Source organism: Astatotilapia calliptera, chromosome 22 (assembly GCF_964374335.1).
Source record: "Astatotilapia calliptera chromosome 22, fAstCal68.1, whole genome shotgun sequence".
Taxonomy (NCBI): Eukaryota; Metazoa; Chordata; class Actinopteri; order Cichliformes; family Cichlidae; genus Astatotilapia; species Astatotilapia calliptera.
The window spans coordinates 4561409-4584657 of record NC_137442.1 but is presented as its reverse complement, the minus strand read 5'-3'; the positions used below and the strand labels follow the sequence as shown (position 1 = coordinate 4584657).

Genomic DNA, 23249 nt, shown 5'->3' with positions numbered 1-23249 from the left:
CACCTTTTCTCTGTCTGTGTGGTTTCTTTTTGGTTCTTGCTGAACATCTTCATCTTTCTTTTAGTAGTCATTATTTCTGTGCACACATAACCATACTCACACACTCACACACACCTCAACCTGCAGATCGTTGTTTGAGCACAGCTGTTGTGTTGGTCATACAGGGAATTTAAAAATTTTAAACATATATGGTTTGACACGTACAGGATTTGGTGTCTGCTTTCACAGCTCCAGTTGTTCCAATGCTTCTGGTGCATCCCACGGTTTCTAAGGCAGCAGAATACTGATTGATAATCAATCATGTATTAGCAGCCTTCACACAGGCACAGAAAAACATCCATCTCTCCAGCACTGCAATGTGCTAAATGCACAATGTGCTCTAGCATCTTTCCCACAAGCCGCCGCTTTGACATTTCTTGTTCTCATCCCTCCGGAGAGTGTTTGTGTAGGATGCAATTTGTTTTTCCAACAACAGCTTAATTTGCATCCAGGTTTTGACACATTTACTGCCACCACAGCTGTTCACTTCAGATTTTTCATGCCTTTTTTTTTTTTTACATTTTTTTTTTTTAAATTAAGCCTATTAAATGTCAATTCCGGTAGCATCAACAAAAGCACATTCAATAAAAAATGAATAATTAACAATCCTAATTCCACAAACAAGGTTTTCCTTTTTTTTTTTTTATCAGAGGTGCTTTTTCATATTATTTATATCAAGATTTTCAACAAAAAGGTTCATTTGCAACTATTTTTTTACTATTTTAAATCGATATAGGACCTGTTAGAATCAGCTAAGTTCTTAACAGAGGCCAAGTAAATTAGCATAAATATTCTTGAATAAGTCTCAGATTTGGTAAACTTTCACACAAAATTTAAAATGTAACCACAACATTGGCAGAACACTTACATGTATTGGACTGGTCAATCTTCTGGTCATTTTCCCTTCCAGAAAAATGAGATGGTTCACAGTCAGATATAAGATAGGTGTGATGTTAAAAATGTGTAACTTGAAAAACTGGCATGAACTTTCTATCTTACTGTTTATGTAAGTACCCTTTTCAGGATTTTTGATGTGTCTGAATCAACCTTTGATGTGTGGCTATCCGCAATGGCGACAGACAAGTTTCAGGAGCTTCCGGGCTTCTTATTCTTCTATGGCTTCCTGTGCCACCCATCAGTCATAATTTATGCATAATCACCTAAAACAGGGTAACATATAGCTAATTTGGCAGCAGGTAATAGTAATAATTGCTTTTCATGGGAAAAACCTGCTATCTACCTACCTTTGGTAACCTACCTAGTTACCAAACATAGTTTTCCTTGCTTATAATTTTTGTTTTGTCCATTCTTCTTTTATTGTGCTGCCATTGTCTTTCCTGTTCAAGTCAACTTTGCAACCAATGCGTGCCATCATTGCCATCGGGCTACTTCCTGTTGGCTCATTGAAGAACTGTGCACAGCTGTGTGGTTTAGCCCTGGTAGGTCTAATTCAGGTGAATTTCCAGTTTTACAGACACCAACACAGGACCATGAATACTGCATGACTTGCATGTGTTGTTTGCTGCTCTGTGTGCCAAGTAGTAGATACTGCCTCTAGGTTAAAGCCATATGCTTACACTGCTCTCACTGCAGAGGCCAATCAGTAAACCTCGATGCATCAGAAAACTGTAGCCACTGTATCTCCGGCTTTCTAGCACTCTCTTTTCTGCCTTTCATTCGTCCTTTCTTTCTTTGCTATAACCATGTAGACTATGACTAAAAGAGAAGTAATTTCCTCCAAAGTTTGAAACCTTTCTGCATTTCTTTTATTGCATTTGACAAGTGCGCAATGATCCACGTCATTTCATGTATATTTGCAGCCTCCAAAGGAGTCAAGAAAAATTTGATTCGCGGTAGAATATGTGGTAGTGTACCGTTTGGATTCGAGGTTAAATTACTGTATTTTTACCATTCACAACTCCAGAACAGCTCATCAAGTAGTTGATGTCACTTTGAAGGCAGGCTTAAGGCTGCGGAAGTCAAAATTCCTGCTACATGTACAGGATGCTAAATGATTTTCAGTTCCACACTTCTCTTTACACAACTGCCCTGTGGCACACGTTAACTTTAATCGATACAATGAAGATTATCTTGTCCTCTAAAAAGATAACACAACATAGAACAAGATGAAGTTTTAACGATGCCGATGGGAAAGTGGGTCACTGCAGCAGCAAAGAGCAATATTGAAGAAAATATAACAGCTACAACACAGTGAAGATTGGAGAAAAGATAACAAGCGACCTTTATCATCATTAATCAAATCACTGATCAGACTCAGCCAAAAATAGCTTCAAAGTATTTCCTTTCTTAACGGACTCTGTATGTGCAAAGACACAGCTTTTCTACAGTATGGGGTATTAGGCTACTTTACATTATAAATTGCATAAAGTAGCACAGGTGACTTTGCTGCATCCACGTGTGCCACATGATGAAGTGTGTCCCTAAGATGTGCAGGCAAGAAAATAAAAGAAATTAAATTAAATGGACAGGTTTGGTTCAAGCATTTACCATTTACTTTAAATAAACAGACAGTCACTGAAAGCTGTGATAATGCTGGTGTCTTGACAGCTTTGTGCGTCTGCTGTTTGGCAGCCTGCAGTCCTCATACTGCTTCCCTTTCTCCGTGTATTTAAGTCTGATAAGTGTCAACAGCTTGAGCCTGTATACACAGTACAGCCAAGGCCAACAGCATGACTAATGACTGGTATTAAGACTATGTAGCATAACAGGTATGATTCACATGCAGTCTCTCTGTATGCTCTTCAGCATTCATTACATTTTAAGCAGAGCGACTCTGATGGTTCACACAGAAAAATGTTACCTTACTGCTTTATTTTTCATACACTTGCAAGAAAATTTGAGCAACTTTTTCAGTTCTGAAAAAAACACCTAAATCCAAAAGAAAGTCATAAACATTCAATCAAGCCACTCATGTCTGACTGCTAAACGTTTCATTATAAAACCATTTGCATTGGTCTGCTCTTATAAAGCACCTCCAGTTTTCAGGCTTCAGGTATTTCACAAATCTTTGCTTTGTGGCTGAATAAATTTTGAGATTGCACTCGTGAGGTAGGATGATAAGACCTATGGTCAGGCTTATGTCTCAGTATTACACCAAGCTTTCAGGACTTAGTGTTTTACCAACTTTTTGCCAACGTCTTTTGGAAGAAAGTCAAGTCTCGTCACACACCTGCTCTCTATTTTCTGTTTTCCATATTACTATGTGACGGTGTCAATGTCACACTCGGTCTGGTGTTCATCAGGCTGAGTTTTAGGCTTTTTACGATCTAATGAACAACAACATTTTAATGTATCTTTGTAATGTTCAAACATGAGCACATCATTTTAATGTTTTTTAAATGCACGTCAATTTAACACATTATGAAGATGATCTTGCTAAAATAAAACATACACGTTTTATTTTATTGAACAATTTGTATGCTATGAAACACTAATCCTCATGGAAGAAACAAAGCCTCTGTCATGTGAAGAATTTTAAAGTGGCTACTAAAGAACATGCTCATAGGCTCGTTTCGTTTTTGCTTTTAATAAATTAAAAGCAGAAAATTAAAAATTTGCATTTAAAGGAGAGCTAAACTCCATATTTTATATTTGTGGACCCTACTTTCATATAGTGCAGCTCATTGCATGTGAAGACATTAAGTTCACAGTATGAAACAAACCATTTTAGAACCTGATATGATCATATTAATGACATTCTCAGTCAACATCATAAAAACGTTGGGCTGCTTATTGGTAATTTGGACCATCAGCGCTATAAAAATATGTAAGTGGCAGAATATATTAAAGCATAATAGGTTTACTTTAACAAAGGCAATTATATCTTTCTTCATATCATTAATTTAATTCACCAGCTATGAAATGCTAAAAAGAAAGTAGAGTTTGGAGACAATATGGAACCACAGCGTAATATATACTTTATATCCTCACATTCACTGTAATGCTTAGAAAAAGCTTCTGTTTGCCGGACTGCTCTTGGCAGTATATTACACAGCACTCAGGCCGAAGGGACATGTTTAAAGCTTTGTTTTGTGCTGTGCATTGCAGTCCCGTCAGTATATTGCGGAATGTTCACAGGAACAGTTGCAGTAAATGCACGCAATCCCATGAATATTGTATATCTTAAATACAGTTGAAGGTACTACATTTCACATCCGCATATTCACATATTGTAAAATGACTCCTGCTGCTGTTTCTTGATCCATTTGGGAACGACAAATGGCCCTTTATGAAACTGTAATATAAATCCATGATCCCCTACAATCCAGCCTTTTCCTTCACTGGCAGCATTGCACAAGAATCAGGATTTACTTTAGTGGCAGAGATCACATTTTTTCCCCCTTTCAGTCAGTTACATTCGATTTAACTCCAATTTTGACCCTAAAGCTAAAAACAGATAATGTTGTTACTGAAAAGAGGTTATCTGAGGGGACACCCAAAAAGAAAATTACAACACTTATCAACTTCTGGAATGTACTGAAGTGTGTGACTGATGGTGTTTGACAGCGTAAGAGAAACTAAAGCTGGATTTTTATGTGAAAGATACAACTGGGGTCTCTCTGTCCTCACCCGGGAAATCAGTTCTTGCAGACATTTTAGCAACCTAGTAATGCACTAATGTAGAGTAGATAAGTGATGTCTTAATATCTTATCCACTAGAGGATAGTACTGATAATGCACACTGCTCACATTAACATTTATTAATAGGAGGTGGTGTAACTAGGTCACAGTGCTCTGTACTGTAATATATACAATATATGCAAATTCTTGATTAAATTAAATCTCTGTGTACAATTATGAACTCTGAGACAACAGAGTTAGGAAATGCACGTAGCTGCCACTTTATTAAGCCTTAATTCTTTGAGGCATTGATTCAAAGAGCTGTTGGAAACGTTCCTCGTTGATTTTGGTCGAGACTGTGATGACAGTGTGACACAGTTGCTGCAGATTCATGATGTGAATCTCCTGTTCCACCACATCCCAAAGGTGCTCTGAACTGCAATCTCCACAGTCCATGGAGGTCATAGACACTATGACACCAACCTCACTGTCATATTCAAAAAACTGGTTTGGGATGATTTGAGCTTTGTCACATGGCACGATATCCTGCTAGATGCAGACGTCAGAAGAGGGTACAGTGTGGTCATAAAGAGATGGACGTGGTCAGCTGCAATAGTCAGTCTGTCGGGTTTAATTAATGCTTATTTGGAATTAAGGGACACGAAGAAAAAAAGCCCACACCATTACAGCACCACCAGCTTGAGTCACTGAGAGAAAGCAGGATGGATCCGTGCTTTTATGTTGTTTATTCTGATTCTACCCTCCAAAATGTAGAAATCAGAATAAAGACACATCAGGCCAGGCAACATTTTCTACAGCATTTTGGTGTCTAATTTCAGAGAGGCTGTAAGCTGTAACCTTAATTTCTTACCTGACAGCAGTGACACCTGGTGTGGTCTTCTGCTGCCGTAACCTTCAAAGGTCAATGTGTTGTGTGTGTAGAGATGTTCTTCTGCATATCTTAGTGATAACAAGTGATTATTTGAGTTACTGTTACCTTAGATCATAACAGTCAGACTGTTCTCTGACCTCTGGCTGCAACAAGGAATTCTGTTACAGAGAACTGCTGCTCACTGATATTTTCCCTTTTTCAGACCTTTCACTGTAAACTCTTCAAACTCCACTAGCTCAGCAGTTTCTGAAATATTCAGACCAGCCCATCTGGCACCAGCAAACATCACATTCACAGACACTTGAATCACCTTTGTAATCTTAGTCGCGTCTGTTTAATGTAAATTTTTGATTCACTTTCTTGTAGCAACCATGTCCCACTACGTTCGCTACCTTTTTGCCACGTTTTGCTTAGTGGGATTTCTCCACAAAGCAGCTGTCTTCTTTACGTAAATGAAACAATGAGAGTGACAGTAAACAAAACCAAGTGAAGTAAAGGCACAGCTGTAACAATAAACTAAAACTCGTAAGCTATAGAGCCAAGGAGAGCCGTGGCTTCATGATTTCTCTGTAGGTGTATCTCTATGTACTCACATCACTCTTTGTATTTAATACAAGTCTGTTTATAATATCTTTAATTATTTTCTATGTTCAGTATGTGATTAATAAGGGATCAGTTCACAGTAGAATATGCTGCTTGAATTATTTTACCCAATAGTTGTATTTTTACGGTGGTAATGATTCTGTAATATGATTGTGTTCCAGCCTCACGGGTCTCTAAGCTAATGTTTTATTTTATCATGCTGTTTAGATGCTTCATCTTCATCCACATATTATTGTGTCAGCTGTCCTGATCAAATCTCTGATCTCTACATTTTTCCTTTGGTAAAAAGTGGAAATAAAATAGTGTCAGAATCAGCCTGTTAGTCTTCTACCTATTTCAACTAGACAGTGAGAGGGGAGGAAATGTCTGTGGTGCCTCGGTCAGGCAGACTTACATGTTAACCTGCTGCAGGATAGTGTTGTTACCTCTTTTAGCTCTTACATGGACATCTTTAGTAGAGCTGAGCACAGTGTACAGAGTCTTATCAAACTATTGTAAAATTTAATCTGTGTCTGAAAAACCATCTTTCTTGACTCCCTCAGCAATTACAGTTGAGGTGCCCTCGAGCAAGTTGTTTAACCCGGAACAACTAAGTCGATATGTTTGTGTGTGTGTGTGTGTGTGTGTGTGTGTGTGTGTGTGTGTGTGTGTGTGTGTGTGTGTGTGTGTGTGTGTGTGTGTGTGTGTGTGTTGGGCACTTCCTAGATGTGTGAACGTGTGCAACACTTAAGGGCGATGCAGCCAACAAACGGTAAACAGGTTCCTCGTCAGCTGTTGAATTGTGGCTTCTTTTTTTATTATTATCATCATCAAGTGGTCAAAGTGCACAACAGGCAGCAGAAAGGTGTACATGACTGTCAGGTGGGATACCTGATGATTAACCTGACACAACAGATGGTTTGTTACACAGAGCCATCTGGGAAATTGTCCTTGGAACCTGTATGGGCAAGGGTAGGCACACGAATAGTTGCTTTTCATTTTGTGATTGGACAAGCAGTTTGTTTCACCATCTACCATGAGCCAACATCAACCAACCAAAAGGACACTGAGAGAAAAAGCAAGCTGCAGTGGTGCATATTAGTATATTGTTAAGGCTTATCTTTAGTTGATTTATCCAATTGGGTATTTCTAAGAGCCCATGAATGCCTACCTACACATATTTGCAACGACGAATCCTTGTCAGACTGATTATTTTATGACTGCAGACCTAAGACATATATACAGGGATCTGGGTAACCTCATGATGGTAATAATTTTGTTTAATGTGTAACGCGTATAAAGATAGGCAGCAATCATGGGACTTATAAGATCAGACAACTGATGAAGTATGAAATCTAGATCATTAAAAAAAATTACAGACTTAGACTTTTAAAATTCACTCAAATAGAATAATTTTCATGAAATAAATTAAAGATCACCTGCTCACCAAAGACTACTGCATTTTAAGGATTTGAATTATTACAGTATTTCAATATTGGATCATTTTAATTATATTACAGTTAATGTTGTCAAGTTGCAAAGGAGACAAGTGTCAGATTTTTCATTTTTGTCAGAGTAAAAGTCAACATGTTTTCATTCATTGCAACTATGCAAGCAGGTAGTCCTCCTGGCAGAAGCGTAGCTTAGACTGTAGTATACAGAAACTTCAAAGTGTGCATTTGCATAATCAACATCTTAAGCAACTAGTAGTGGGAAATATGAGGAAAATAATCATTACTTCCCCCGAGGATTCCTCTGGAAAACCATCAACTACAGTGCCAAAGGGTAGCTCTGGAGGGAATTTGCAGCAGTCTTTATTGTGATTGCCTTTTCTGTGCATTTCAGCTTAGCTGGAACATTTGGACTTTGGTCATAATGTTAGATCATGCACAAATTATTATTATTATTATTTTATAGGTAGAAATCATTATATACAGTAGTATGCAGCTCATTGCAGTCATATTGTGATTGTGGCTCAAGAGTTGGCAGTTCGTCTTGTAATTGAAAGGTTGCCGGTTCGAGCCCCGGCTCGGAGAGTCTCGGTTGTTGTGTCCTTGGGCAAAACACTTCACCTACCGCCTACTGGTGGTGGTCAGAGGGCCCGGTGGCGCCAGTGTCCGGCAGCCTCACCTCTGTCAGTGCGCCCCAGGGCAGCTGTGGCTACAATGTAGCTGCCATCACCAGTGTGTGAATGTGTGGATGACTGAACGTGTAAAGCGCTTTGGGGTCCTTAGGGACTAAGTAAAGCGCTATACAAATACAGGCCATTTACCATATTGCCCATCTACTGATGCACTGGTTGGCCCTTCTTTATCTGTCTTTTGCACCTACTTATATGTACACACCAGTGCTCTGTGCATATTCCTAACATTCCTTCCTTTCCACTTTCATAAATCCACAGAGGTCTCGCTGTTCACCCTTTTGCTCTCCTTTACAAACACAAACGGCATGTTCTCTCTGCAGCTGAATCTACACTCCTCTATCTGAGGCTCTTCTACTCCTTTCATGCCTCAGTTCATCTTTTATACCATTGTCACCTGCAGGTTTTTCTTTGTTTCTTTATTCCAGTTGTTCTCTCCATTTATTATCTGTGGTCTTGCTCCTGCTTGTTCCTTTGGGCTCATCCCCACAACGCCATGCTCCAACTCACGTCTCTGTCTCTGCTTAAAGGTGCAAAAAACAAACCCCGAAAAACAATCCAAATTTGTTAGAGATAGAAAGTTCAGAAGACAGGTTTTTATCTCGGAGGAAATGACCTGACCTGCTTACTGTGCTTTTTTCCTCCACTTCTAGTTTCACTTTGGCTGGATTCCACACTAAACACTGCAATGGTTCTTTTCAGGATTATTCATCATTTATTCACACAAATCATGACAAAGAGGACATAAGGTGCAGACGAGTTGCAAAGCTGGTAGCAGATGTGCAGCAACATGAGTGAGGCTATAGCCTATTAAATGGTGGTGTGTCATTTTGTGACATGCATGTGTGATTTGCAAATGGGATGGGCAGAAGGGCAGGTGACATGAGCTGGCACTGAGACCAGTGAAATAACACTAAACTGCTGAGTTTAGACATGTTTTGTTACTTGAATAAAAGGACTTCAGATGCAACGTTGGCCTGATAAATATAAAGGAAACAAGGCACCCGGTGTTTTCTTATTGGTCCATAGACAGAGAGGATTTGATGGTTTTGCTTAATGAGATTTTTCTGGTTTAATTCTGTTGCTCCATTATGAATGCAAGAATAAAAGCCACTATCCTCTCCAGACTTCAGCCCCATGTTGTATTTGGAATAAGAATTAATCCACGAGATCCTCGTTTTGATATGGCACCTTTGATGATAAAGTCACTGGAGTTTTTGCACTGCACTCTGACAAATGTGAATCTTTTAACTTTTATGTGCTGTCCTATTTAATCTGAAATGTCAGCAGAATTTTGCTGTTAGGGATGCAAGCGGTGTTAAGAAAATTAGCAGCTTCTGCCTGCCTGAATCCTTCCTTTGTTTACAGACTTGCAGGATGTCGGAACAGAAGCATTAAATTCAAGGATGAGTAGGTGTACTGTGTCATTTATGTACATTGTTTACTGGAGAATAAGTGTTTCACAACGCCTACATAAATCAGCCGTCCCACTTGAGATAATGCATAAATGCATACTTGATATATAACAAAGAAAAATAAGTGACTGTTTGAAATGCGTGTTATGGTTAGAGAAGCTGTATGACAGCAGGTCAGCTGCAGTTCTTCATTCAAACACGCTCTTCTCTCTGTTCCCTCTCCAGGGTCTCTTCTCCTCATCAGGTGAAGCACTGTGAACCGCCGACCCCCTCACCACCCTCCCTCCTCTCCTCCTCCCCTCTTTCCCTAGAGGCACCACCCACTACCCTTAAATCCCCAAACCCCACCTGCCAAACTCCCTCCGACAGCTGCAACTGGCCCCCCTTTTACCCCATGGTGGCCCCAAGGCCCGCCCTCTCACTGCTATTGGCTGTCCTGGCCTGTACGGGGCCCGCGCGCCCCTCGCCCCCCCTGCTTCTCCGGCCCCGGGAGAGAGAGAGGGACTCAGGTGGTGTCAACATCGCCGTGGTCCACTCGGGCTCCTCCCTGCTCCCGGAGACGCCGGTGGCGGGAGGTGCGGGGGTCGGGGAGCCGGGGCCCGGTCCGGGAAACGGTCCGGGAGGAGGGGGAGGAAGGGGAGTAACAGAGACAGCTTCATTAGCTGAAGTGGCCGAGATGACTTCATTTTCCTCCTCGTCACACCTGTCGCTGGCCGCGCTCGTGGGGGAGACGGTGATGACGCCCTCGGGTCAGGCCAACGTCATCTACCTGGCTGTGAATGAGAGCAGTCCCGGGACCCTGCTGCTGCAGCTGTGTGAGCTGCTGGCCACAACACCACTGCAGGTAGACAAACAAGTACACAAACCTACTGTTACATTCCCAAAGACTGTAAGAGAGAAACTGTTAACATCGCCAAAATTGGAACAAAATCATCATAAATAGTGATAAAAAAAAAAAAAAGTTCCCTTCAGGTCAAAATGTGATAATGGCTGGATGTCAAGATCCAATGTGATTACTCTTAAACATCTTATATATGATAATGTACATGACTTTTTGTCCCCTATAAATCATTTTTTGAGACAAATTTAGTTCACAAGAGGCAGAGCGATAAAGACAGCAAAGCACTAACAAATGCAACAACAGTTCAAATGTAGAAATACTGATGTAAACAATGCTGGTCTTCAAGAAAATTAATTGACTTTGAAAATATTTTTTAAAGATAAGAAAGATTAAGATTATATGCAGTGTGTTTGGTTCAGACTGAATGTAATCTGAGTAGCCTTAATCGGTTTTGGAATGGCTCTTCAGTACTATGATAATCATCATCTGTATGACGTACAAAGGATTCTGTATCACTGCAGCTTTTGTAATTATCACTATTAGATTTAATGAGGATTCATTTAATTGAAATTACCAGTTGGTCACAGTGATGCACTCTGACAAAAGGTGTTACGGAGGAAGAATAAAAGGAGAACTCCAAATCCTGCATAATTACTCACATCTGCACAGTTGGCCAGTCTCAGTATGAAGCGCTGTGACTGTCAGATGGACTTTGTTGGAAAGCATGCGTGAGGTTCTTTTCATTTACCTTCTTGATAGGTCATGTGGCTTTAAATGAATCAGTGAATGCTTTTTCATGCATGGGACCATGTATGTGATAATTCAGGTACTCTTACTGTGACGCGTCACAGAGGTTTCTAGTAGAGAAATGCATGTGTTAGGTCGTTAGGGAAGTGTCGTGGTTTGGTGTTTTGTGCTTTTATTCTATTCATCCATGTTCACTGTTCATCTATTCACTCATTCATTCATAGTATGACTCTTGTGGATGGGAACAGATCTGAGTTTGCAACTTGAGAGCTGCTTGTGACCATACAGAGAGGTAATAAATGTGCTGCATACTATACTGCTGATTTATTTACTCGGCCATATATTAATCCATCCATTCATCAACAGAAAAATACATTATGCATGCATGTATCCAATCTGTGTCTCTGTCTGTTTTCATGTTAGCAGAGTGAAGGGTCTTGTTATGAATGTCTTCGATCAAGTATGATATTAACTATTAAGTAACACTTGCCACCCTATCTCCAGGTCCTGTTTATAAGCTATTTGCATATCAAATGCTTCCCTTTGAGAATTGAGCTGTCATCTACACTTAACTTCAATCCACTTCCCCGAATCGCTACAAGAAAACAAGCATTAAGTCATCAAGCCAACCTCAAATCACAATAGCTCCACCTCATATTATTATGTAAAGCAATAGCCTCACCAGAAGTTCATGCATTTTTCATGATTTTATTTATAATGCGACAGGGATTTCTAGAAAAAAATTGTCACACAAAACACCATTAGCAACACAGATTTCAATAAGAAATCATATATATCGAGAGAGAGACAGAGATTTTGCAGAAATAGTTCAGCATGCATACAACAGCCACACCTAGCAGGCCCTTCAGGAGCTGAGGTGGCCCATAAGCCAGGAGCTTATCTGTTGTTTCTGTGGTGTGAAGCAGCTTAAGCAGCACAGGTACAACACACCCCATTGTCCTGACAGGATGCCAGTCCACTGCAGGGATTTAACTCTGATTATATCTCTGAACACTGATTGCCAAGCAGAGAAGCAAAGCCCAACATCTGATAGATGTTTCATGACTTCATTAAATTTCGGAAAGTCTTTGGAGAGATTCAGTTTCTGAGCAGGATAAGAAAATACAGTCTTCATTAGAATGAAGTGCTATCAGGAATTTTGTGAACAGCATGTGAATGTACTTATTGTTCCATTAACTTTTGCTCACTTGGTTAGTCTTTGAATTATTCTCGGGGTTCGGAGCGCCACGATTAAAAAAAAAAAAATAATGGCTTTGATGAATATAATTCTGGTGAGATGATTATGAAATTGCTTCTCAATGAAGCTGATGTAATGTCTTCCGTCTGATGTGCCAGGTTTCAATGTGCAACCTTTGTTTTACTTCCAGGGTTTAGTGTTTGAGGAAGAGAGACCGCCACCGCCGAACCGCGCCCCTCTGGCCCCGATGCTGGAGTTCGTTTCTGCCCAGACAGGGGTTCCCGTTGTTGCCGTTGGGGGAGGAGCCAGTCTGGGAAGAGAGCCACAGGTAAAAATGGATTACCTATCATTGCATCACCAACCCAGTTAATTTCATTTGAACTAAACCAAGAACTTTCTGTGGCTTGGAAGATGAAACACTTTAAGAAATAAGCCAAGTGATAATTGCCTCCTCACCTCCTCAGACCATTTGAAGGGGGCCAGGAAACAGTTTTTGGTATTTTTAATTAAAAGTTATATTTTATAGTTAATATTTAGTGAAACCAAAATTAGAACCAATGAAAATGTTTAGTGATCTGCATGAAAAGAAGTTCAAATTGTGCCTTTTAGACCTGGTAGTATCGTGCAATCATGTCATGTTTTCTCCAATGCTCATTTCCACTTCCATCAGCCATTTTTATTCCTGTCTGTTTAAGGGCTCCCCTCCCTGAGTTTCATCTGATTGGCTGCCTTGTCTGCTTTTACGTTCACCTCTTGCTGTAGTATAGAGTTTTTTTTATTACTAAGACAAAGTTTACACACCGATGTAAACACTGGAGTCTGTTCACCAGTGAAATAAATGGCTGGTATGTCCTTTTTCTAGTTAGCATTTAGGCTTCCACTGTTTTGTGCTTTTGTATTTTGCCTTCTGTTTGCTGTTGTTCTACAGTTGGAGTTTTGTTTTTGTGGAGCTTTTGGGTCCCTGTTCTGATTCTGGCATATTGTGAGTCTTAATTCATGTGATTTTCAATCTTTCAAGCTTGATGTTACCATATGGTTATTTGGTCGAGATGTTTCCAGTGTCATGGTTCATGTTTAGTTGTTTTAGGCCTTTCTGGCTCATCTTTCTGTGCCTTTTCCATTTTCTCTGTTGTCATGTCGAGCAGGATTCCTCTTGATTCAGAGCTTTGTTTTATTCCTGTTTTACTTTGAAGGACAGTTTTCCTTTCATGGCTTCATGATACCAGTTTTACTTCCTCTTCATGTGTGTAATCACTTTCACCTGTGTCTCGTTTTCTAATCAGCCAAGGTTTTTAAAAAAAAAGTAGTCTGACATGGATGAAGTGGATAACCTCGAAAGATGCATTTTTACTGGGACAAAGTTCCTGTTTTTGTTGGAGCTTAACAGAGAAATGTGGGCTACAGAAAAGCAAAGCAGGGATTGTGTCTATATTTGGATGTGACTGCTTTAAAATTCACTTGTGAAAACATGAATCTATCCATTAACTTAAAGCATATTTATGGTTGAGTAATGGCTAAAGCTCTACCTGCCATTTTTGTTTGCACTGTCTTTTAATTAGATTATGTACGATCACTAAATTACTGGCACATTTGTTCATTTCTGCTTTTGCTTCTGATTAAGTGGTTGAAGAATCACACCTTCTGCGATCTGACACTGGATAAGAATGCTTTCCTAATGAGCTTTTTCTTCATGAAAATTACATTATTGACTTGGCAGATTAGTTTTTAAACATTTACTTTGATAAATAATTAAAAATGCGATTTCAAGCAAGAAAATTAATGTTTTGCCCTCAAAGCTGAAACTTCATCAAATATTATTTTTTAATTGAATTGAATTTTTTTTGCCACCTGCAGGATGTCACTCCACTTTGTGTCTCAAGGAGCTGGGAAATATCAGTCCATTAGCTCCTAAAACCTCTAAGTTCGCACTGCCAGCCCGACTTAGTGTCTGCTGTTTGGTGCTGGGCAGGTGGTGTATAATAGGTTTATTGGAAGTCTTTTGATGGCTGCCTGCTGTGGTGGAAAATGAGTTTAATAAAAGCAGTGAGACTAAACCAGAAATTTGTGAACTGCAAAACCAAAACGAAGAAGCTCAAAACCTTAATGAGCGGTACTGCGGCGTTGTGATCACTCTCTGCAGGTTTGGCACTGTGAGGGATGGCAACTATTGTGATTTGATTGATTGTTAATATAAGAATATAAATTAGAGCAGCATTGCACCTTTTATGTAGATGAGCCAGACATGAAATCTGAGAAGTTATTAAAAGTGTACAGTTTCTCCTCACTTCTTTTCTCCACCTTGGTCTCAGCATACTGTAGAAGCAGGGCTGGCGCAGACTTGATTCAGAGCTCATAACTCTTTTAGAAAGAAAAAAAAAAAGCTTTAGAGTTGACAGATTATCTAGGCGTGTGAGTAATATGGATGTAACTCTCTCTATATGAAAAAGTCGGGTGTATGTCATACTTCCGGTAGCAAAAAATAGAGCTGGTGAGAAATATGTAACTTCTATCCTACGAGTCTCTCGTAGGAGGCAGTTATTTTCTAAATACTTTAAAAAGTCAGAAAACTGCTCCTCTGATCTCCTTGGTAAGCATGATGAAGAGAAAGCAAATGTCTGCTCGAGCTGCTCCACTTTTGTTGGTGCTGCTGCTGAGCTCGTCAGCATCAGCAGTTTCACAGTGAAGAAAAATGTGTTGGATTTTTGACATTAGAAGCAGACTGTGTCAGTAACAATGCAATCCACTATCGTACAGCTGGGAAGTGGTGGATTAGTAATTGCAGTAACTGTGTTTTTATTTTTATTTCTTTTTCCCCACCACTGATGTATTGATCACCATTTTAGTGGCAAAATTCGTGAAGCTGTTAGTAACCATGACTGTGGCATCTTCTTTAAAACGATTCTTGCTTTGTTCATTGTTGTAGGCCAATTATTTGGTGTTTGCTCTCCAGCTAGTTAATCTGAGTGTGGCAAGAAGGTAATGCCTTCTGACGGTGATTAGCGATAAGCAGCTCAAGCTAACAAAGCAGTTCACTGCGACAGGTGTGATGTGAAATAAGTGGGCCAATTTATTTTAAGTGGATCATCTTGACAATACGATGTGGTTATTGTGATTTTTACATAAATGAACTTCAGTTGCAGTTCTGTGAGTAGATGAATATAAATACTGGTTGATGATACACGTTCAGGCACTGAACTGTCGGCATATTCGTAATCAAAAGCAACTTTGTTTCTAGAAGGCTGTGAGGTTCCTTTGAAGTAGCACAAGGTACAGAATCATTACAGAGCCAGCAAAGACTCCATATGTTTATGCCGCTAATTCAAATATGGACGCTTGGGTTTTTACAAAGTCTAATATGTATTTTACCTTTTAAATAATCTTATCTGTAGACTCAGTGACCTGAGGTTTTTAAATCTGTGGTCTTGCAATCAAAGAAGAGGAGCTGCTGCAAACCTCTGCCAGTTGATAAAATGAGATAAGAAGAGACTTTATTCATCGCCAGGAATCATGGTTCTGACTCTCTTCTTCTTTCACTCTGTTCTACTTTGTAAATGTTGTTTGTCGTGCGCTTCAGTTCATCATACATCTGCCCTTTGTTCCGTTTCCTGTCAATTATATGACACAGCTGTGCTCAATCAGCTAATCAGTCACTCATATATACGCTGCAGCTTTCCCTTATTCAGATCCAGATTGTCTTTTACTTCCTGTAATCAACCAGCAGCCATGTTCAATTGTTGTTTATTTTCATTCATGTTTAGTGCTCCATGTGAATTATCGTGTTGGCTGCTCACTGATGGCATTTTCTGCTAACGGTATTCTTACTCCTGTTCTATAGTGGAAACCAAGGTTAAAGTTCAAGGTTACTTTATTTATACCCATAGCTAAATTTGCTTTACAGAAACATGATAGCATTTGGCATCACTTCACAAAACACACTCCTATATAAACCTGACAGATATACATTTGGTATTTAGACAAGATGAGTCAGATTAAAAGAAAAAAAGTTCCTATTAAGTTTAGTGATGGCAGCAGGGTTAGGTCAAGGCTGCAGGTTGTAGATATGACCCTGGGTCAACACACCTGAATCAAATGATTAGTTCATTACCAGGCCTCCTGAGAACGCCACAACATGTTGAGGAGGTCATTTAGCCATTTAAATCAGCTGTGATGGATCAAGGAACCATCTAAAACCTGCAGGACACTGGCCCTTGAGGCCTGGAGTTCCCCATCCCTGCTGTAGAGGAACCATTATTAAGAATTGATAAATCAATCAGTGTAACTGTTTGGGGTACAGGGAGGCTAAACAAGGCTGTGACTCGACTGGACCATCTCACTATCTGATTCAGTGAGCTTTTCTCTGTGATGGAGGTCTGACCGAACCATGCCACAAAACAAAAAGATAAAACAGACTCAATAAAAGAATGATAAAACAAAATAGGTTAATGAGTTGGAAAGTTATTTTGAATGCAAAGTCAGAGCTTTTAGCCTAATAAAGACAGTTCTCTCTTAAAATGGCTATCCCTGTGATGGACTGGTGACCTGTTCAGGGTGTACCCTGCATTTCCTAAGTTGTTTAACCCTTTAAAACCGGTCGGAGCGGGCACGCTCCGTTTTGCGTAACTATTTTTAAATCCTTGTAAACCGGAACAACGTTTTTTTTGTATATGAAACCGGAAGAGTTGTACTTACATCTTGTGCCATAAGTTTGCCCTAGGTCACAGTTTCCTTCCACATATGGCTTTGCAAAAACTGCATAAAAAGCACTTGCAGCAACAAAAACACGCTTTGCCGATCAAAAACTGTTTGCTGTTCAAAACACTTCCTGTTTGACTTTATGCTTTTCTGAATAGTTTCTGGGATGCTTAAAACTCAAATTGCACTGTTGGAAATAGTTTCTTTTGATGCATATGGTGGGGTTTTTTTTTGGATTATAATATTTATTTTCATTTTTCCTGCAGTATATAAAAACTGGTGCATCTCAAAAATAAATTTCGTGTTTGAAACTATTTTGTGCAACATTTTTGTGGGACAAACCTCTTAAATTTCTCTAACTAGAAATATATGGAACAAAAACAAATTTCAATTTGTTTGTACTTAATTGCACTTTTTTGCAATTTATGTAGTTACTATGGACTTAATGCATATAAAATTTGGGCTATAATGGTTGTATTGATGTATAGTATAGTCCCCAAAATGGCACTACATGTAAAAATATAAGATAAGAAGAGCTCTGGCGGACTTGGTTCTATGGTAGGTCTTAAAGGGTTAAGTAAGAAAGCATATGGATCATCATTGCAACTTAATATGCACACCTAACCTGCTCTGGAGGTTATGTTAATATTTTCAGTTTAAAACCTGCTGAAAGTTCCAGCTTTTCATGACGTTATGCTCTCCATTTGCACTATTTGCCTATTTGCACTACTCTGCCTGGTTTACACCCAATGTCATTTACCCATTATATTGTATATTGTATAGCTTTCTTGTTATATGTAAAATTGTATTGTATTTATTTAAATGTTTACTTTTAAATTATTTTACCTGCATTTTTTAATCACTCTTATATTTAAATGTTCATTTGCTATTTTATCTAGGGATTGAGAGTAACGTAGTTTCTATTCTCTGTATGTCCTGTACATGTGGCAGAATTGACAATAAAGTTGACTTTGACTTTGACTTTGACTAAGAGTGAAATAGATTCTTAGCTGAGAGAATGTGTCATATGCTGTGTGCTATGTGAGCACACAAAACTTAAAGCAAATAGTTTTGATTGACAAGCAGGGTGATACCACATCGTTGAGCTCATCTTTTGGGGGATTTTGTTGAGCTACCTGACACAAAGAAAGCATCATTATGTTCAGTGGTGCACATAAGTGGTCCGCAGGTGCGCATGCGCTGTCAAAATAAAAGACGCGCACCAGATAAGAAGTTGCAAAGTGCGTTTGCGTACATATAAAAGGCACTGTTTTTGTCTGCTAGAGTGGAATTTTCACAGCATCATTTGTTTGAAGCCAGCTCACCTCCTGCAACCACTTGTACGAGAATACGCGCTTCTTTTGTGGTTCTGAACACTGTTGTGGAAATTTATTAACAAAGCCTGCAGACACGATGAGCAGTTAAAACCCAACACTTTATTTCCCATGCATGAGGAGAGACGTCAGTCAGGGGGCACTGAGAGTTGTCTCTGACAATGAACAGTTCAGGTTCCTTTTAAACACAGTCACAGAACAAAAGGCTTTTACAGTTGAGGTTCACACCTTGGCTCTAAACAGAAAACCCTCTATCACCTGTGAGACTCTCCCCCACTGTGGGGCCAAGCCTTCCTGTGTGAGCTTCTGTCTCCTGGGAGACATTCACCAGGTCCTCACCGTCTGTTTCCCAGCGTGAGTGAGGCGTGAACCAGACATACTAAACTAAGTAACATCAAAGCATTTCATCAAGACAATACATTAAAGAGAAATCCCACAACAACACCAAAGTAATTGCTTAAAGGAGATTGCTTCTTCGACATCTTTAACAGTTCTAAACAAATGTCTGTCCTCCTCCAGAAAATCTTATGTACGCAAACACTCGTTGCAACTTCTTATCTGGTGCACGTCTGCGGACTACTTATGTGCACCCCTGGTTATGTTGAACATCCCTCTGAATTTTCATGTCTTGGATGAACTTTAGTTCTTGATTTTCTGCGAGGCAACCAGGCAGAGCCCATGGGGCAATTTAAGGTGGTGCATTTAAGGGCCTAGAGACTTAACCTGGCATGTTGCTTCTAATAGTTTGCTGGTATATTGAGATGTTAAGTTCCCTATGAATATAAGTAAGAATCTATCTAGTTCTGGGAACCTAATTGGCAGTTTGTGTATCAAAACAGACTTTAAAACAGTATACAGCATACATTTAGTTTAAGTGACAGCATCTGTGCTTGTAGAAGCATGCTGGTTGGTTGGAACTTGAGAAATCAGTAAGGCTAATTTAACAAGAGTACATTGCAGTTTACTAGCACTGTACTAGGATTTAGCTTATGTCTTGCCTTTTCCACTGTGACTGATTTAAATGTTATCTAGAAAAGCCACAATTGTTTGACCCCGCCAATTGAGGTTTAACACAACAAATGGGTATTTTTACCTCCAGAGTATAGCTTTGCATTTGAGAAATGTCTGATAAGTAAACTCTAATCAGTTCTTAATTGCCTTCGGGACGCTGAGTCAAACATGTTTCCTAATACGCTTTAAGAATTAATCAACCTTGTGTCACAAGTGCTTCTACAGCTGTGATTTGGGACACTACGTCAGTCATTCATTGTTTCTGGTGAGTGTTTAAATTACAAGAGTGCAAGTTTTCTTTCTTCTCTTTTGCTCCAGCTTCCAAGGGGACACATGTGCTTTGATTTTTGTTTCATACACCACCACCCAACTGCTCACTCGATGCACGTTCCCAGCACACTCTACTCTCAGCTGGGTTAAAGAAAGCAGACAAGCTTACATCATAAATCAGGCTGCTGGTTTGATATTTGACCTAGTTCAGTTTAGCGCAACCTGAGGTGAGCCCTGTCGACATGGATGGGTGGAAAGCTACGCCCTGAAGTTTCCTCTTTGATCATCCACATGTACCCGCAGATGCAGAGCCTTGATGATTAATTTAAACACATGCCCTCTACCTCTTTGTTTAATGTTGAGAAAGAGCCAAAATTAGTACAAGCTAAACCGATAAAAGCCTTGGACAGCAAAAGAGCGCTGGAATATGCACGCTGTCATGATACGTTTTTTACTATATATTCAGTGTTTAAGCTCACATTCATTCCAACTCTAAACCTTTATGGATTTTCCCATCCTGATACTTTGTTCTCATTTCAGCAAAAAATACAATGGCACAAAAGTCAATAGAAAAGAATTCACTGAGTAGCTCATCTGTCCAGATTAAGCATGAGTGGAGAAGCAGAGAGGACGGCCATCATTGTTTCCTTCATTGACACTGAAAGCCTTATTCAGAAACCAAGGACTTTTTTGACAGACTGTCTTATTCCTCTGAGTGCTCCCCTCTTATTAGGACTAAAGTCAGTCTCACACAAAGAAAAGGGCTAAGCTGGAAGAGAACTTGCTTAGACAGCTACTGTATGAATTTGCTCACTTTTACACACTTACAGTCCAGTATCACTGAATTACATCCAGAGCAGTTAAGCAGTGTGGATTTTAACTGCGGATCTTAGTGTTTAAAACAGGAAATTGTGTCAGTAGATGCACAGAAAGTAAGAACATGGTCATTCATTGTTGGCCATAAAATATCTAAGATGTGTTTTGAGTGCTTCGGGATAGGTTAATTGGAAACTCTAAATTTCCCATAGGTGTGAATCTGTCTGTGTTAACCTGTCCAGGGTGTACCCTGCTTCTCCCCCAAGACAGCTGGGATAGGCTCCAGCCCCCCCCCCCATGGCCCTAAAAAGGATAAGCAGCAGAGAATTGATGGTATATGAATGACTGATATTGTGTTTAACACGATATAGAAAAAGAGATTAAAAAAAACAAAAAAAATACAGAATCGCATGTCTCACGGCGGTGGTTCTACTGTCAGGAGAGTACAAACAAGACTTTCTTCTGGTCCAGCAGTTTACTGATTTGGTTTCATCTTGGATGTTTCCTGCTGCAGCAAACTGTTTTAATTTTTTAAAGAAAGCCCCAAAATCCCACTGTGCACTACCTCCTCAGCTCAGCAGTATGCAGGCACTGGTTTAGACTTCAGGAGTTGGTAGAGACCGTGTGTGTGTGTGTGTGTGTGTGTGTGTGTGTGTGGATGGATGCAGACTTGCCACTCATTTGTTGCCAGATTTAAAGCTTTTAACTTTTGCCGAACATGAACATTACAAGTAACACTGTATAATGTTGGCCTAACATCACTCATCTGTTCAGTTGGGTTGAGATCTGGTCACTGAGAAGGCCAGAGTGTGTGATTGATATAATATTCACATTCAGACCATTCAGAGGGCAAACATTACATGTCATGCCTATGAATGGGTCGTCATCATCATAAAAATGATTTGAGATAAATGTGATGAGTCAACTTTGTATTAATTTGCAGAGGCCATTCCCTGAAAAGGACAAGTGGTGTCAATCCATGCCAGCAGAAATGTGTAAATGAAACACAAGATCCCCTTTAGTGTGGGGGGTCAAGGGTTTAGCTTTTCATTTAATTTGTCAGGTGTGTTTAAAGAAGATGCCATTTCCCGATTATGATGCTGACACTAAATGGACCTTTTAAAGCTATAATATTATTATTTAATTAACGGACATTTAATTCTGTGTTTGCTTTGTCCAAGTCCCCAAATAAATTTCTGTCTCATGGCGTCTCCTTCCTATCTTTTAGGAGAGCGGTTCCATCTACCTCCAGTTCACCTGCTCCACATTGCTCCAGCTTGAGGTTATCTTCGAGGTGCTTGAAGAGTATGACTGGACCTCCTTCTCTGTAGTGACCACTCGTCACCATGGCTATGAGGACTTCCTGGCCATGGTGGAGGGTATGACCGATGGCTCTTTCATTGGTTGGGAAAGGAAGAGTGTGGTGATTCTTAATGTAACGGACGACCCCGGTGGGGCACGGACGAAACGACTGCTCAAGGACAATGAAGCCCAGGTAAGGCTGGAAACACAAATGTCATTTCCTGCTGTACACATCCATGAAAAAGGTTTCATTTATCTTATGGTGAATAAAAAGGAAAAAAAAATACAAAGAAATATATTTAACGAAAGATATCTGTACCACCTGCCACTCATTTTGATGAGCTGCCAACCTTGAAATCACTTCTGTAGCCCGAGGCTCAGGTGGGGGAGATCTGTGAAGGCTCCACAAGCCTTGAAGAAGCAGATGGTGATCTCTCCCTCAAAAATGATATTTTCCTCTATTGTTAATGTAACCTCATGCTTTCAGCTTCTAAGTTCATGTTGAAAGTCACAACCTTCAATGGTCTTGCCCCTAGACAGATAAAATGTCTCACACACTATAAGGCTGTACTGTTCGCTTAGGCCTTCAGCAGTTTTAAAAGTGCATTGCAGTATGTGAGGAAGATTTTAGCTACATACACAGCAATGGAGAGGTCTAGATTCTTCATCTAAAATCATCAGCCTTGACATTTGCAAAATACACTTTTGAAGTGTTCACATACTGCGGGTTCTTTATTTAGCTAACTAGCCTTCAACCCTTTAGCGTTCTGCTCAACCAATTGGTAGCACATTTTCAGGCCCTATATCTAACTGAGGCTTTCACTGAAATTGACCTACCTTGTTGAGTCTTTTTTACCAATTGGTTTACATCTGTAATGCCAAAAAAATCCTCCAGAAGGCACTGTGAATGGAAACTGTTGGGTCTTCTTATACCTCTCCAAACCAGGAAGTCAGAAACAAAAAAAACATCCAACATATTTTGAGTGTTTTTGATGAAACTAAGATAGGAAGATATAATTTTTTGATATATGATAGTGTTAGAGGACTTACTAAACAGATGTATGTCACTTGACAGCATTAAAAAAAGTCAAATTAAATGTTTAATAATTTTTTTAAAAAGTGGTCAACCAAACGGTTGATTTGTCCCTTTTATGGTGCTAATGCTAACATAACCTAAATGTTATCAAAATGTATTATTTGCCATAAAGTCAGACCACTAGACCCATGTTTATCCATTGCTATTGATAAATCACATTAAGTGTTAGCACAGCAAGAATATGTTGAAATAATTTCCTCAGTAAGTAATTTTTGTAACTTTCTGAGTTAATATTAGTAAATATTGTAAAAATCAAGAACAACATGTGGAAATCACAAATATCATGGGGATCT

General features: G+C 39.5%; 1 protein-coding gene across 1 annotated transcript; it reads left to right on the top strand.

Moving 5' to 3' along the window:
* The first annotated feature begins 1108 nt into the window (after nt 1-1108).
* On the top strand, nt 1109-22328 carry LOC145423726 (uncharacterized). The gene is made up of 4 exons (XM_080296477.1): nt 1109-1164; nt 9875-10493; nt 12626-12763; nt 21787-22328. The coding sequence occupies exons 1-4, from the start codon at nt 1109-1111 to the stop codon at nt 22213-22215; spliced, it is 1242 nt and encodes a 413-aa protein (XP_080152603.1). The 3' UTR covers nt 22216-22328.
* The last annotated feature ends 921 nt before the right edge of the window (nt 22329-23249 follow it).

What these genes read in the sequence shown, in the direction of transcription:
- LOC145423726 (XM_080296477.1), top strand. Translation starts at nt 1,109, where the DNA reads ATGGCGACAGACAAGTTTCAGGAGCTTCCGGGCTTCTTATTCTTCTAT. An exon ending in TGGCCACAACACCACTGCAG is followed by an intron (nt 10,494 to 12,625) that starts GTAGACAAACAA and finishes TTTTACTTCCAG; the next exon opens with GGTTTAGTGTTTGAGGAAGA. An exon ending in GTCTGGGAAGAGAGCCACAG is followed by an intron (nt 12,764 to 21,786) that starts GTAAAAATGGAT and finishes CCTATCTTTTAG; the next exon opens with GAGAGCGGTTCCATCTACCT.